This window comes from Maylandia zebra, linkage group LG20 (genome assembly GCF_041146795.1).
Source record: "Maylandia zebra isolate NMK-2024a linkage group LG20, Mzebra_GT3a, whole genome shotgun sequence".
In the NCBI taxonomy this organism is placed as follows: Eukaryota; Metazoa; Chordata; class Actinopteri; order Cichliformes; family Cichlidae; genus Maylandia; species Maylandia zebra.
Window position 1 is genome coordinate 20,229,370 of NC_135186.1, and position 14,110 is coordinate 20,243,479.

The 14,110-nt window shown below is 40.0% G+C and overlaps 1 protein-coding gene across 2 annotated transcripts; it reads left to right on the forward strand.

Annotated features, from left to right (window-relative positions):
- Window positions 1-688: 688 nt before the first annotated feature.
- rhoaa (ras homolog gene family, member Aa) lies at window positions 689-13,890 on the forward strand. 2 transcript variants are annotated; one of them, XM_004545908.3, is made up of 5 exons: window positions 689-767; window positions 4,691-4,846; window positions 8,344-8,464; window positions 8,558-8,688; window positions 10,873-13,890. In XM_004545908.3, the coding sequence occupies exons 2-5, from the start codon at window positions 4,691-4,693 to the stop codon at window positions 11,044-11,046; spliced, it is 582 nt and encodes a 193-aa protein (XP_004545965.1). In that variant the 5' UTR covers window positions 689-767; the 3' UTR covers window positions 11,047-13,890. The 2 variants fall into 2 exon arrangements, with proteins under 2 accessions (XP_004545965.1, XP_004545966.1); XM_004545909.3 differs by having other exon boundaries at window positions 689-745.
- Window positions 13,891-14,110: the final 220 nt, after the last annotated feature.

Here is a 14,110-nt window from a genome sequence, read left to right on the forward strand (position 1 = left end):
AATGTTTAATGTGTGACTTTCTTTTCGTTCTCTTAAAGATCGTTAAATAGGCAGCCACTTTTTCTTCCTCCAAACTTTTATGTCTTATAAACAGTGTAAATGGGTACATTCATCAGCTAAGGAAAAAAAAATGCAAAAAAATGATGGAACAAAAAATAAATAAATAAAAAATCAGCAAACGTTGCAGTTACACATCATGATGTCAGTGTATGATAGCACATACAGATAAACGCACACAACTAAATTATAAAGTAATGAAATGCACGACTGATTTTGTTCCTGCCTATGTGTTAACCCTGCGACAGACTGGCGACCTGTCCAGTGTGTACCCTGCCTCTTTAACTTGTGTGGGTAATATACAGGGTAATACATCTGCAACACGAGCTATCAGCGGTGACCCTTCGGTATATTGAATCAATAACATAGAACTTCAGAAATGATGAAGGGGATACTGTGGGTGTCAGCTAACCTTGTTTCATATAATTTAATAGATAAATGCTTTATATACCAACTGCGCTCTAAACACGAACATCCCTGGGAGGCTGTACTCAGGGGCACAACCTTCAGCCTCTCGGTTAGTGCTAAACAATGACTTTTCATAATATATTATTTTGGTTGGCTAAGTTGCCGTTCACTCATGACTTCAACGTATCCTATTGGCTGAAAGTATGTGGTTTGGCCGGGACAATCCTCGTAGCGCTTTCGGGGGCGGGACTGTTAGTTCTGACAGGAAAACTAAAGAAAGGCGAGTATCTCGCAGGAAAAAGGTAAAACTCTGATTGCTCAGAATCTCCCTTTGCTTTTTAAAATTCTTAGCGTTGAAACTGGTATCAAGTAATATGCTTCCTTCTCTAAAGTGTGTGTGTTTAGGTCGACAAGAGGCCAGCTATCATGAAGAAGTAAGCAAAGTTAGCAAGCTAATGATTAGCTTCCGTAGACGAAAGGGAAACTGCAGCTAGGTAGAAGTTAGCCGACACTCTGGTGACCTAAAGAGGTCAACGGGCTACTTCAGAACTGAGGAAACATTAGCGTGCCAAGTTTTATGTAACTTCATTTCACCAGCGTTGAGCTGAGTTACAAGTGCCCCTCCATCGGAGGCACGTATCATTAAGGAAGTGAAGTTCTAAATCAGCATAATATTACAAAATCCCCAGATAACCGAGGCTTAAACTCTCAGCAGTGTATAACGGTAAACTATCTTGTTGTGAAGTAGTTAATGGTTCTTATAGGTATTTACAGAAAAGACTAGTCGTTTATAGTATAACTGTAAAGTTAGTTAGGAGATCGATGTACTCAAAATATGTCTGCCTTTACTGAACTGCGTTTGAGCGGACGTCTGAACCTTCAGGAAATAGTGATGTCACAGAAATACATCCTGAAATTACTGCTTTGGATAAAGAAGAGTCACAGCGCTTGAATGGGTTTATCGAGACAATTTAAAAGCCAAATTGTGGCATTTGTGAGCCAACATATTTATATTGGGTGCCATATTTAGTCAAAAGGACAGAAATTTGGTCTTAACTATCATAACTGTACTTTATTGTGTAGTGATGTGTTCAGTGTTATTGCCACACACACACACACACACACACCAAAAATACTATAAGAAGTTTCATTTTTGACATGGTTGTCATATGTAATAAAAAGATGTCCACTAATGCTTTTAGCAAAACTCATAATTATTTATGTAAGAGATTAGTTCAGTAGATTCATTTTTCTAAAAAGGCAGCTTGGTCCAAAATAACTTGGAAAGTTGAAAAATAAAATTTAGTTTTTAATAATTTCAATTATCAAGGAAAAAAAAAAAAAAAACAAACTCCCTGGCCCTGTGGGGGGAAAGTTATTGGCCCCCTTGAGTTGAATTCAGTTTCACTCACCACAGGGCCTGATTACTGTCAGGCCAGTTTAATCAAGAAATTGCTTAAATACAACCTGTGTCACAACGTGAAGTAGGCTAAAAGATCTCAAAAAGTAACAAACCATGCCAAAGTCTAAAGAAACTCAAAAAGAGTTGAGAAACAAAGTAACTGACATCTGTCTGGAAATGTTTACAAAGCCATTTTTAAGGTTTTGGGACTCCAGGGCACCACAGTGAGAGCCATTATCCACAAATAAAGAACACTTGGAACAGTGGTGAACTTCCCAAAATTGACAATGGGCGATATATTTGCACATGCACAGACTTTTTGATGGGCAGAGCAATGTAATCATGGACTGATTTGCATGTTTTAAAATACAGAAGGCGGCCAAACATGGACAAACTAATTTCCCCCCAAAATTAGGGCTGTCAGCCCTAATGCGGTCATCACGATTAATGCGATTAAAATTTTGAATGCGCTCAACCCATCTGGAGCGCAGAATGAACAAACTTTGGACTAACTGCTGAAATGCGTTGATAGAGACATTTCAGGGATTTTAATTCAGTCTGCGCTCCAGATGAGTTAATTGTTCATCGCGTTGGTCGTGATGATGGCACGTTAATGCTGACAGCACTAAAAAAAAAATATAAAGTCGCCAATTTGGGATTTCTTTGGCTTTAAACCAGATGACAGAGGTAAACCTAAGGATGTAACCAAAGCGGTGTGCCGCTTGTGCAGACGTATAGTGCTCAAACACGGCTAACTTACATGAGCATGTACGTGTCCACCATCCGGCTGAGTATGCTAGGCTATCACCAGCTTCTGCAGCTCCATCAACAAGCATCTGGGCGCACTCTGAGGAAGGGGCATTTGCTCACAGATGAATGAGGGTGCTGTTAAAGCAGCGCTATTATTTTTCTTTCTGTTGACTGCTTCTATTAGCTCCATCATTATTAGCAAACTTACTCATAGGCAAATGAATCAATCAGTCAATAAATAAATACTTTTTTTTTTTTTTTTTACGGATCTTGGAAGCTAGCTGACCAAAATGAGTAACACCCAAGCCATCAATACATATCGCCAACTATTCATCTAATGCCCATCTCCACTAGTAAGGTAGCCGCAGTAGAAGATATGTCACTGATAACAAGAACTCCTCACAGTACTTGCAGGTCTTCACCTGAAGTCAAGCTCTTCGAGCCTCTGCAAGCAATGGAAACAGGCAAGGTGAGGATTAGTAAGTGTCAGAACTGCAATCCTTGATGAAACAACGCATTCGAAATACATCAGGAAGATGACCTCCTGAGTTTAGCTGCTCCAAGAATGCCTAAGACAGCTGAAGATGGAGAGTGATGAGGAAGAGGAAGTATGGATGACTGAGCCCCTGCGGATGAAGGAAGGATGAAGGAAGTGGATGACATCAAGAAATCCTACCAGTTCCTAGAAGAGGCCGGCCTACAGGACAGCACAGAGGCTGTGATCATGGCACATGCCTCTATGGATCTAAGCACCAGATCCATAAAGGCGGCTGTCACAGCTGACAGGACCCAAGTTACAGACTGTGCAAAGGGACCCTGGAAACTGTGAAACACATAGTACCAGGATAAAACCTGGTGAGTGTTGTTCCTGGAATCCAGCACATTCCAGGAACAACATCTGAGACCTCTTTCCAGGAGAAGAGCGCAGTCCTAGGAACAGCTAAGATACAGAACGCATAATAGCAGGATGTCAAGTTGGGACTCAATATGCCTCCTGTCTGGAAAAACTAGTCACATGCATTGTTCAGGTGTGAGTTGGGCCCATTCTTCAACACAAACATTCTTCAAATTCTGTGGTGGTCCTTGGCTCTTGGACGACACTTCTGATAAGTCTTTTCCTGCAGGGAACCATCCGATCCACAAAGGATTGGATGTTTCCCAACATCTGGGAAGAATTTTATGTCAGTAGCGCCTTTACAAATATATTCCCTTTGAAAACTGGTGACATGTTCAATACTTATTTTACCTGCTGTATTTAAAAACTAGTCCACCTACCTAGATACAGCAAGCTTCTTTATTTTATTTTTTTAACAAACCTGTGTTGTGCCTAATTTAGGGAAAATATGATTCAGCACCACTTTCCTCCTTGGGACCCTTAAAGGATGTTTTGGAATATAATTCTCAAACTTGGATAAACTTTTCTTCCATGTTTTCATTCATTGTGTGGTTGAACTTCATGCAGCTGTACACTTTTTTTTTTTCTTTTTTTTTGGTGTTACAAACATACATCACAACGCACGGTTTTCAAAGCTCAACTGTTGAGGATTGACCATGACATGTGTGAGTGCTCACACTCTGCAGGAAACCGTTATTTTGCGGCACAAGCAATAGAAAAGAATGTGTTTCAGATCCCTGCATTCCATTTTCAGGCAAAGCAGTGGCTCTCTGATACAGTTGTGTCTGGTTTAGTTACAGAGGGATATTAATAATGTCCTCATCAGGCACTCTACCTGCAAAGACAGGAAATAACCACAACTGACAAAAGCTAGAACTGTTTTGCCTAACGTTCAAAATAAGCTGTGATGAAACATTACAGTTGAAGTTATTTTGTGATTGTTGAGAAATGTGCAAACATTTTAGGGACCTTGCTTCAGCTCTGTCCAAGCACACATTATTTTCTTCTTAGTTTTACGTAGTATTTTCTCACCTTTTCAGATTTCTTATTTCCCTGATTTTGTGTTTTCACAAGAGCTCAAACCACTCTCCCTAACAAGTTTGTCTTTGGCAATAAACCTTTGTGTTAATTTTAATCTCTAGCTTGGCTGATGGATTCTGTACTTTGACTTTTTTCAGATGGCGGCAATCAGAAAGAAACTGGTGATAGTCGGTGATGGAGCCTGTGGCAAGACTTGCCTCCTCATAGTGTTCAGCAAGGATCAGTTCCCTGAGGTCTATGTGCCTACAGTGTTTGAAAACTACGTGGCAGATATTGAGGTGGATGGTAAACAGGTAAGCTGTTCATTCTAACAATAAATGTCAGATTGTTTTATATTTATTGTAGCACAGTAGCATAGCAGTGTGTGTGCTATGTGTGAGGCTAAGAGTTTTAAGACGGGACATATCTAAAGTACTTTAACACTAGCCAATTTCATAAATAGCACATTATATTGTAACTATTGATTGATGTATGTATGTTAATATTGAAGCTGAAACTAGCTTTAATTATTTTCTCTATCTTGGATAGCTTTATGAATGTTAATATAGATATAGCTGATAGAGTTGTGATATTCATTACTGCAAAATTTGCTTTTAACTTTTTGGTCAGCCACCTGCACAAAATGCAGCCACACGGATGATTTCTGTGGTTAATAAGTTCAGAGTTGACTTTAAGTACACCTTGAGTAAAGCTTAACAATAAATAATTTTAACATGGCAGTCTACCACTAATAGATAGTATTAGTCACATGCATTGCTCAGGTGTGATTTTGGTCCATTCTTCCACACAAACAGTCTTCAAGTCCTGAACGTTACATAGGCCCCTTCTATGAACTCTGACCTTTAGTTCTTTCCAAAGATTTTCAGTTGGGTTCAGGTCAGGTGACTGGCTGGACCATTTCAACAGCTTTATTTTCTTTCTTTGAAACCAGTTGACAGGTTCGTTGACAGTGTTGTCTTGCTGAAATATCCACCTTCATCCTGGTAGAAGGCAGCAGATTTAATCAAGAACGTCTCGCTTCATTTTTCTATTCATCTTTCCTTCAATGACATGAAGCGTGTCAGTGCCGTATGCTGAAAAACATCCCCACACCATGATGTTCCAACCTCCAATTTTCAGTGTTGGTATGGTGTTTGTGAGGCGATATGTTGTGACCTCCCAGCATGGTGTGTAGACCAAGTTTGGTATCATCTGACCAGACTAACTTTCCCAGTATTTCACAGGCTTGTTTAAATGTTGTTCAGCAAACTTTCTGTAGCTCCATAAGTGCTCCTTGGCTCTTTGACAACTCTTCTGATAATTCTTTTCACTCTTCTGTCTGAAGTCTTGTGGGGAGCATCTGGTCGTGGCTCGTTGATGGTAAAATGATGTTCTTTTCACCTCCAGATCATGGCCCCAACAGTACTTACTGGATCCTTCAGTAGTTTAGAAATTCTCCTGTAACCCATTCCATCAGTATGGTTGCAAAGGTCTAAAAGAGCTTATTTTACATTATATACATTATTTATGGACATCAGTGGTTTGACTTGTTTGTATGTGTGGATTGGATGGTTACCAACATCTGGTAGGAATTTCTGTCAATAACAACTTTAGAAATATATTTACTTAGAAAATTGGTGACATGTTCAATACTTATTTTACCTGCTGTATGCAAAGTGTTAAGGCCAGTCAAACTTCGATACAAGAGCAATGAATTTAGTTCAGCATAGAGCTGGGCGATATGAGATTTTTTCATATCACGATATGTTTTTTTCATTTCAGGCGATAACGATATCTATCACGATATAAGCCAAATAACTATATTTGTAAGATTTAAATGTGCCATTGCTCACAAGTAAAATGTGAAATAATCAGCAGCTTGTTTTTAAATATTTATTTCCCATAATAAGTTCAACAGGGTAGATGTACTTAAGGAACATGAGACTTTTTCAGATAAATAAAGGCAAATATTGCAAACTACACAAAAGGCAGCCGCTAAAGCGTTTAAGTTTCAAAATAGAACAAACGAAACAGACTAAATTGTCAATTCCACTTAGAAACAAAATATTAATTCTAAAAATAAATCTTAGTTTGTTTTACAGAAGAACAGACAAAACTGACTAACTTTTGTCAATATCAAATAAACTGAGAACTAAAAGGAAATTCTCAAACTCTCCTTGTTGTATAGCTTAGCTTTTCAAACAGTTTTAACAGTTACTTTAGTCTGACAAAAGCCGAATGACGAATTAGCGCTTCCAGTCAGAGACTGAGGCTACGTCCACACGTACACGGGTGTTTTTGAAAACGGAGATTTTCCGTTTTCGTTTTAAAAAATAATCCCGTCCACACATAAAGGCAGAAATGAAGGAAAACGCTGCTATGAACATGCCAAAGCAGCAGGTGGCGCTAGATTCCTAACCGTGCAGAAATGTTGGCCAATCAGAAGTCTAGAAGCCTCGGTGGGAAAAAGTAAACAAAGCTGGGGCATAGAAGCAGAACCGAGTCGTATGTGTGGAGGGACAGTAACTGTGTGTATATGTAAGCATTTAAACACTGCAGAGAGTAGAATTAACAGTATTGTAGAAATTCATTTCACCGAAACAATAACGTGGCGCACAGTGTGACGCATGCACCAGTTTATTGTATTTCCAGAGTTGCTTTCGGCACAATTTACAGTGCACGCTGCTGTTTTTTGTCAGACTTGAAATAGCCGAAATACCTTCAAACTACGGAACTTCTATGGCTCTTCCGTTCGACAATCTCTCCGGCATTGGAACCATCATCTGTTTTCTCTTCGGTCACGCTCGGTTGATTTTTCTAGTCGGCACACTCATTTCCTCCATTATGCGCTGGCTCCATTACCCGCTGGCTGCTTCCCAAACAAACACACGTGCGGCTTGGCACTTGTGCTGTACGTAACAAGTCACGCGACGTGACGCTGCGGCTGTGATTGGTTCGGCTCTGCGCTACCTAATTTGGATTGGCTGACCTTTTTTTTTTTTTTTTTTTTTTTAAGAGGACAAGAGCGGCGAAGTCTATCGCGATAGCTCAATTTCTCTATCGAGTAAAAGTTATATCGCGATACATATCGTTATCGTTCTATCGCCCAGCTCTAGTTCAGCATAATGAGGCACATCACAAACTAACCACCTCCTATTACCAGTTTTAAATCTCTGTTTATATCTAACTGTACATACTCGTGTACATACCCTTTCAAACTGAATTTCTGTAATACTGCATCTCACCTGCAGTATCTGTGCAGCTCACGCTTTGGATTGACTGATCAAGCAAAACATGATCTGGAGCCGGGTCATAATTTTACAGCTTAGCAAGAAAACAAACAAAAATGAATCCATTTCCCTCCCAGTTGTAAAACTGGAGCGAGGTCTGTCCATCCAAACTATCTATGAATGCAAAATCAAAACAATTATCAATGCATTACTCGGTATAGAAATTACTTGTAGATCACATTAATCTTGAGAGAATGTCTGCCTCCTCAAACAAGGATCTTGGGGGCAGATGTCACCAAGAGGTTGGTGGGTTGTGCTGCTCTTTTCTTCTCTACTGTCGCCCCCTTAAGTTTGTCTGCACCTTCATCAGTCGAGTGCTCATGCCCTCGATTTTAGGACTCTGTGTAAGCTAGAACACTAATCAATGATTTACACCTCATGCACTTACATACATGCCTGAATGGCTTCCATCCACCTGTCTTCATAGTATGCTGTTACATGATAAAAATGGGCCTGTGTTTGAGGACCCTAAGCAGGATTGGTGTGTGTAGTAGGAATTAACTATAGTCCCTCCCCTGCAGGTGGAGCTGGCCTTGTGGGACACAGCAGGTCAGGAGGACTATGACCGACTGCGGCCTCTGTCATATCCAGACACAGATGTCATCCTCATGTGCTTTTCCATTGACAGCCCTGACAGTTTAGGTGAGTCTGTTTCTGTTGGTTTCATTAAAAAAAATGAAAAAACTCTTTTATATCTGCTGCATGTTTACCTTGTCCACATTGTACCTGATGCAGAGAATATTCCGGAGAAGTGGACTCCAGAAGTGAAGCACTTCTGTCCCAATGTGCCCATTATTCTTGTGGGAAACAAGAAAGACCTGCGAAATGATGAGCACACACGCCGAGAGTTGGCTAAAATGAAACAGGTCAGTGACGGCATGCACTCATACAGTTTCATATTAATCCCACCACACAAACACTACACTAACATAACTAATGACAAAAATGTCCATAACTTTTGTGTGTCAGCCTTTAGTCTACTACAGTTTCCACTAACATTCATTAGGTTTTTTTATAGGGCTGCAGCCACTGATAATGAAGACAAATATATTTACTAACTTTTGTTTTGATATAAAGTGTGATATAAGTGAAAAGTTTGGACACAGTTTCTCATTCAATGGTTTTTCTTTATTTTCATGACTGTTTACATTGTAGATTCTCACTGAAGGCATCAAAACTATGAATGAACACATAAGTGTGAAATAACTGAAAACATATTTGATATTTTAGATTCTTCCTAACAGCCCCTTTGCTTTGATTCCTGCTTTGCACACTCTTGGCGTTCTCTCCATGAGCTTCATGAGGTCGTCTCCTGAAATGGTTTCCAACAGTCTTGAAGGAGTTCCCAGAGATGATGAGCACTTGTTGGTCCTTTTGCCTTCACTCTGCGCTCCATCTCATCCCAAACCATCTCCACTGGGTTTAGGTCAGGTGACTGTGGAGGCCAGGCCTCCATCACTCTCTTGGTCAAACAGCCGTGACACAGCCTGGAGGTGTGTTTGGGGTCACTGTGCTGTTGAAAAATCAATGATGGGATGGCATGTTGCTGCAGGATGCTGTGGTAGCCTTGCTGGTTCAGTGTGTCGTTAGTTTTGAATAAATCTCCAATAGTGTCACCAGCAAAGCCCCCTGACACAATCACGTCTCCTCCTCCATGCTTCACAGTGCATGCATGTAGAGACCATTGTTCACCATTTCTGCGTCACGGGTGGAACCAAACATCTCAAATTCTGACTCATCAGACCAAAGCACAGATGTCCACTGGTCTAATGTCCATTCCTTGTGTTTCTTGGCCCAAACAAATCTCTTCTGCTTGTTGCTTTTCCTTAGTCGTGGTTTCTTAGCAGCTGTTTGACCATAAAGGCCTGATTCACACAGTCTCCTCTGAACATGTAGAGAGATGTCTGTTACTGGAGCTCTGTGTGGCATGTATCTGGGCTCTAATCTGAGCTGCTGTTAACTTGTGATTTCTGAGGCTGGTGACTCGGATGAATGTGTCCTCAGCAGCAGAGGACTGGGGCGTCCTCATGTGAGACAGTTTCATCATAGCGTTTGGTTCTTGCGACTGCACTCGGGGACACAATCAAAGTTTTCCAGACTGACTGACCTTCAGTTCTTAAAGTAACGATGGGCTGTTGTTTCTCTTTACTTAGCTGATTGGTTCTTGCCATAATATGAATTCTAACAGTTGTCAAATAGGGCTGTCAGCTGTGTACCAACCTGACTGCTGCACAACACAACTGATGGTCCCAACCTCATTAAGAAGGCAACAAATGAACCCTGACAGGCACACCTGTGAAGTGAAACCATGTCAGGTGACAACATCATGAAGCTCACTGAGAGAAGGCAGAGGGTTTGCAGCGCTGTCAACAAAGCAAAAAAATCATATTTTGCATGGTTGGATCTTAACAAGGTTCCAAGTAGAGCTTCAATATGCAACATGAAGAAATGGGAGTGAGACAAAACAATTATTTTTGAAAACAACATTTAAACGGAAACAGGCTGTTTTACAGCTGAACAAAAGTTTAGGTCCACACCTCAAAAAAAACCTGTAAACCCCCCAAAACAGAAATCAAAGGTCCAAAAATGAACTCGGTCATGAGCAGCTCCACCGTGTTGATCACATCAGAAATTACTTCCGGCATGCTTGATGATTTGCTGGTAAAGTTAAGACAGGCTTCTGCATATACCATACTGTGGACAGGTGTGCTTTATACATTTACAGTAAAGAGTTCAGATGGGGAGTGTCTGGAATTGATTGATTGTAATCTGTGGGCTAAATGTGCTCACAGCCAATCTGTGGGAGGGATCAAAGACTTATTTCACTCAATGACAAACAAATCAAGATTACTTTTATGTTTTTGTTTCTGGACCTTCGGTTACTCTTACTGATCTCCATTAAAATTAATCTACCATGAACATTAGAGTGTGTTCATTTCTTCTAAGTGAGCAAACGTATAAATCCCACAGAGGGTCGAATAATGATTTCACTTCTTCTTTTTCATTGGATTGAGCTGGTTTTCCTTCATGGTTTTGTTCTTCCCAAACAGGAACCTGTGAAGTCAGAGGAGGCGAGAGAAATGGCCAACCGGATCAATGCCTTTGGTTACTTGGAGTGCTCAGCCAAGACGAAGGATGGTGTGAGGGAGGTGTTTGAGATGGCCACCAGGGCGGCGCTACAGGCCAAGAAACGAGGCAGAAAGAGTGGCTGCCTTCTGCTATAGAGTGTCAAGTTACACAGGTTAGGGAGGACAGGAGGAAAGGATCCTTGCCAACAAAATCATTCCTCCTGTTTCTACGTTGTCACCATGCTGTGCAGAATTGAATGGGTCCTTTTCAGGAATAAGGGAGAAAATCAAACTAGGTCAAAAGGGGAGTGTAAGCATTCATGTCCAAGGTTTAATCTGCCTTTAATCTGTAATCATATCTTTGGATTCATCAAACCTAAAATCAAGAGAACATGGAAAGAAGGAACCATCTCTCTTAAAGAGGTGCGTTGGGATTTCCAGACCTATGAAGTGGTCTCCGTTATTCTAAATTGCAGCCTGATGGTCTGTACACGAGCCCATCTTTAGAACTGATCCATCCCAGGTGTTCAGTACATTCACAGCTGTGTACCATATGAACAAGTTTCTGGAGGACTTGGCTTGTGGCGTTTCTTTCAGTTAACATCCTATTAGTCTGTACTTTTGTCATTTCCTTTATTTCTCTGCAATGACCATCCAACTCTATACAGACCTGATTTCCTCCTTTATGATGATGAAGTAACCTGTCGCTGCAGGTTCACATTCAAAATCCACACTACCGCTCAAAAGTACAAGTTGCCAAATGTCAAATTAAATAATTCAATAAAAATCACACTTTTATTCTTTATTATTGATATTAAAAAGTTAGAAATAATGATTTTTGCAAAAATAATTGAGTCTTTCCAGCATTCTACCATCAGTTTGCTGACATTTTAGTTCATTCTTCCAGAAGCTCCCAGTTTAATGTGGGTGAGAGTGGACTGAGATCCAATGACTGTGCTGGGTTCTCAGCTGCTTCTGTATAGTTTAGTCATTCTATGGCTCACTGTGCTGTTGCAGTCAGTCAGCATCCACAGGATCCGATGTTGTCCTGAATTTCCCAGAATTTCCCACTTCACCCCAAAGACCTCCAAAACTTTTACAAAGTGCCACTTGACAGGTGGCAGGCACACCTCCACGATCCTTCAGTCTTTGTCTCAGAAATATTCTTTTTGACCCAAATACCTCTGTTAGGTTTATCTGTTCATAAAACTTTCTCCCTGACTTCCTCTGTCCAACATCTGTTCTTTTTTTCCCCACGTTATTTCTAAAGCACTTTAAAAACAACATAACAGCTGACCAAAGTGCTGTACAGAAAATAAGAGAACAAAAGAATAAATCAGTAAAAGTACATACAAAGGGTAAGAAGACGACAACTCTCACTGGGTTAAAAGCCAGGTGTGTGAGTTAAAAGTTGTGTTTTTAAACGGGTTTTAAAAACAGTGAGGGATGGAGCCTGCCTGACCTCCAGAGGCAGCTCATCCCACATTTTGGGAGCCAAAGCTGCAGAAGCTGGGTCTCCTTTGGATTTATAAAAGCACCTGGTTAGCTGATGTAAGAGCATGTGACGGCATGTAAGGGTGAAGCAGCTCAGGGGCAAAACCATTAAGAGAATTAAAAACAAAATAATTTTAAAATGGATTCAAAACCTTTACCCATCTATTCATTTTATAAGGTGGTCTCTTTTTTCCCCACTGTTTTTAAGCAGGCATTCCTGATCTGCTTCTCAGCTCTTGTTGTTTAGTGTTTAACAGGTGTTGTTCTCAGACAGCAGACTCATGTATTTGGCCTGCTGCTCAGTTGGGCTGTTCTATAAAGGGAATAATATTGTGTACAATGTTCTGGGCAGTTTCCTGCATGCAATAGCGTTCACTTTCATAGCACATTATGGTTGAACACACAAAGGATGATGTTTCAGTTACTCAGCTAGCTAAAAGTTTAAAAATGTAATGAATTAACATTCTAACATGATAAACTTGAATTAGTAACAACATGCCATTGGAACACTGTGTGCTAAAAATCGGCCTTTCTACTCCAATACAGGTATTCCAATAAAATTACAGTAATGCATGATTACATTAGTTGTGTATGATGTAGTCATAGACTGTGGTTCATTTCTGACTTTTTGTTTTTCAAAATAAAAGTCTGCGCTTCTCTTTCAAAACAAGGACTTTGTGTGATGCCAAACCTTGTGTGTAAGATTAAATTACCAGTGTTTTGTACAACTTTTCAAAATTTGATTGCTCGATTTTGTTTTTCAAGTCATTAAACTGATGTGGACTGTCTAACACTGTATGTAGTTGGCTATAGAAGCGCTAACAAAGGCAAATGATCCTGAACAGAGTTTTTGTTAACTGTCAGATATTAAAGAGGCCTCGGTGTACCTTTGACACAGAGGAGTGGATGTTTATAGAAGAAAGGATTGTGTTCGAGTCGAGCAGTTCCAGTTTTAATGCCACACCTCCATGTTTCTGATCCGGTCTTGTTCACCTGCTGTCTTGAAGAGTTAATATAATGTACAATTTCTACAACACTAATTCCATCAGTGCTACAGTTAGACTGTAACTAGAAGGCTTTTAAGACTGGACACACTTGGTAAAGAACAGTGTTTCTCTTCTAATATCTTTGTGTTGTACTGATGGAATTAGGGCTCTGGAAATTTACATTATGCTACTTTAAAGCATGTTGTGAGGCTAATATGTAACTCATTATTTAAGTACAAGTTTGAACATTTATAGTGTACCTATATGTTTTGTTTTTCTTTCCTGCTCTGCATTCCATTGTATGCTATTTTAACTATGGGATATTCCATCAGCTTACTTTTGTATTATTTGCACATAGCTTCAAATGTCTGTGTCATATAAAAACACACAATGTCCAAATTCTGAAATGCAAAATGCAAGGATCTTCTATAGGATTGGTTATTTGTAAGCAAAATATTCTTTTATATCCAGTAGTCTTTTGTAAAGTTTTCTAAAGGAAATACATTTGAGAATGACCAAATCTGCTGTGTGTGTCACTTCTCATGTGTTTTGTCCTCTTACCCACTTAAGAGTGTCCAAGTCTTGGCTCAAGATGGTGAGCATGATGGTCTGTGTAGATGTCCATGTGTCTGCAAACGTATAACAGGAACATATTCCCCATCGATGCTATAACCTCATCAATAGCCAAGTTTAATCCCAACTCCATACTGCAAACATTCAACTGTTATAATATTCAAGTA

What these genes read in the sequence shown, in the direction of transcription:
- rhoaa (XM_004545908.3), top strand. Translation starts at nt 4,691, where the DNA reads ATGGCGGCAATCAGAAAGAAACTGGTGATAGTCGGTGATGGAGCCTGT. An exon ending in TTGAGGTGGATGGTAAACAG is followed by an intron (nt 4,847 to 8,343) that starts GTAAGCTGTTCA and finishes CCTCCCCTGCAG; the next exon opens with GTGGAGCTGGCCTTGTGGGA. An exon ending in AGTTGGCTAAAATGAAACAG is followed by an intron (nt 8,689 to 10,872) that starts GTCAGTGACGGC and finishes CTTCCCAAACAG; the next exon opens with GAACCTGTGAAGTCAGAGGA.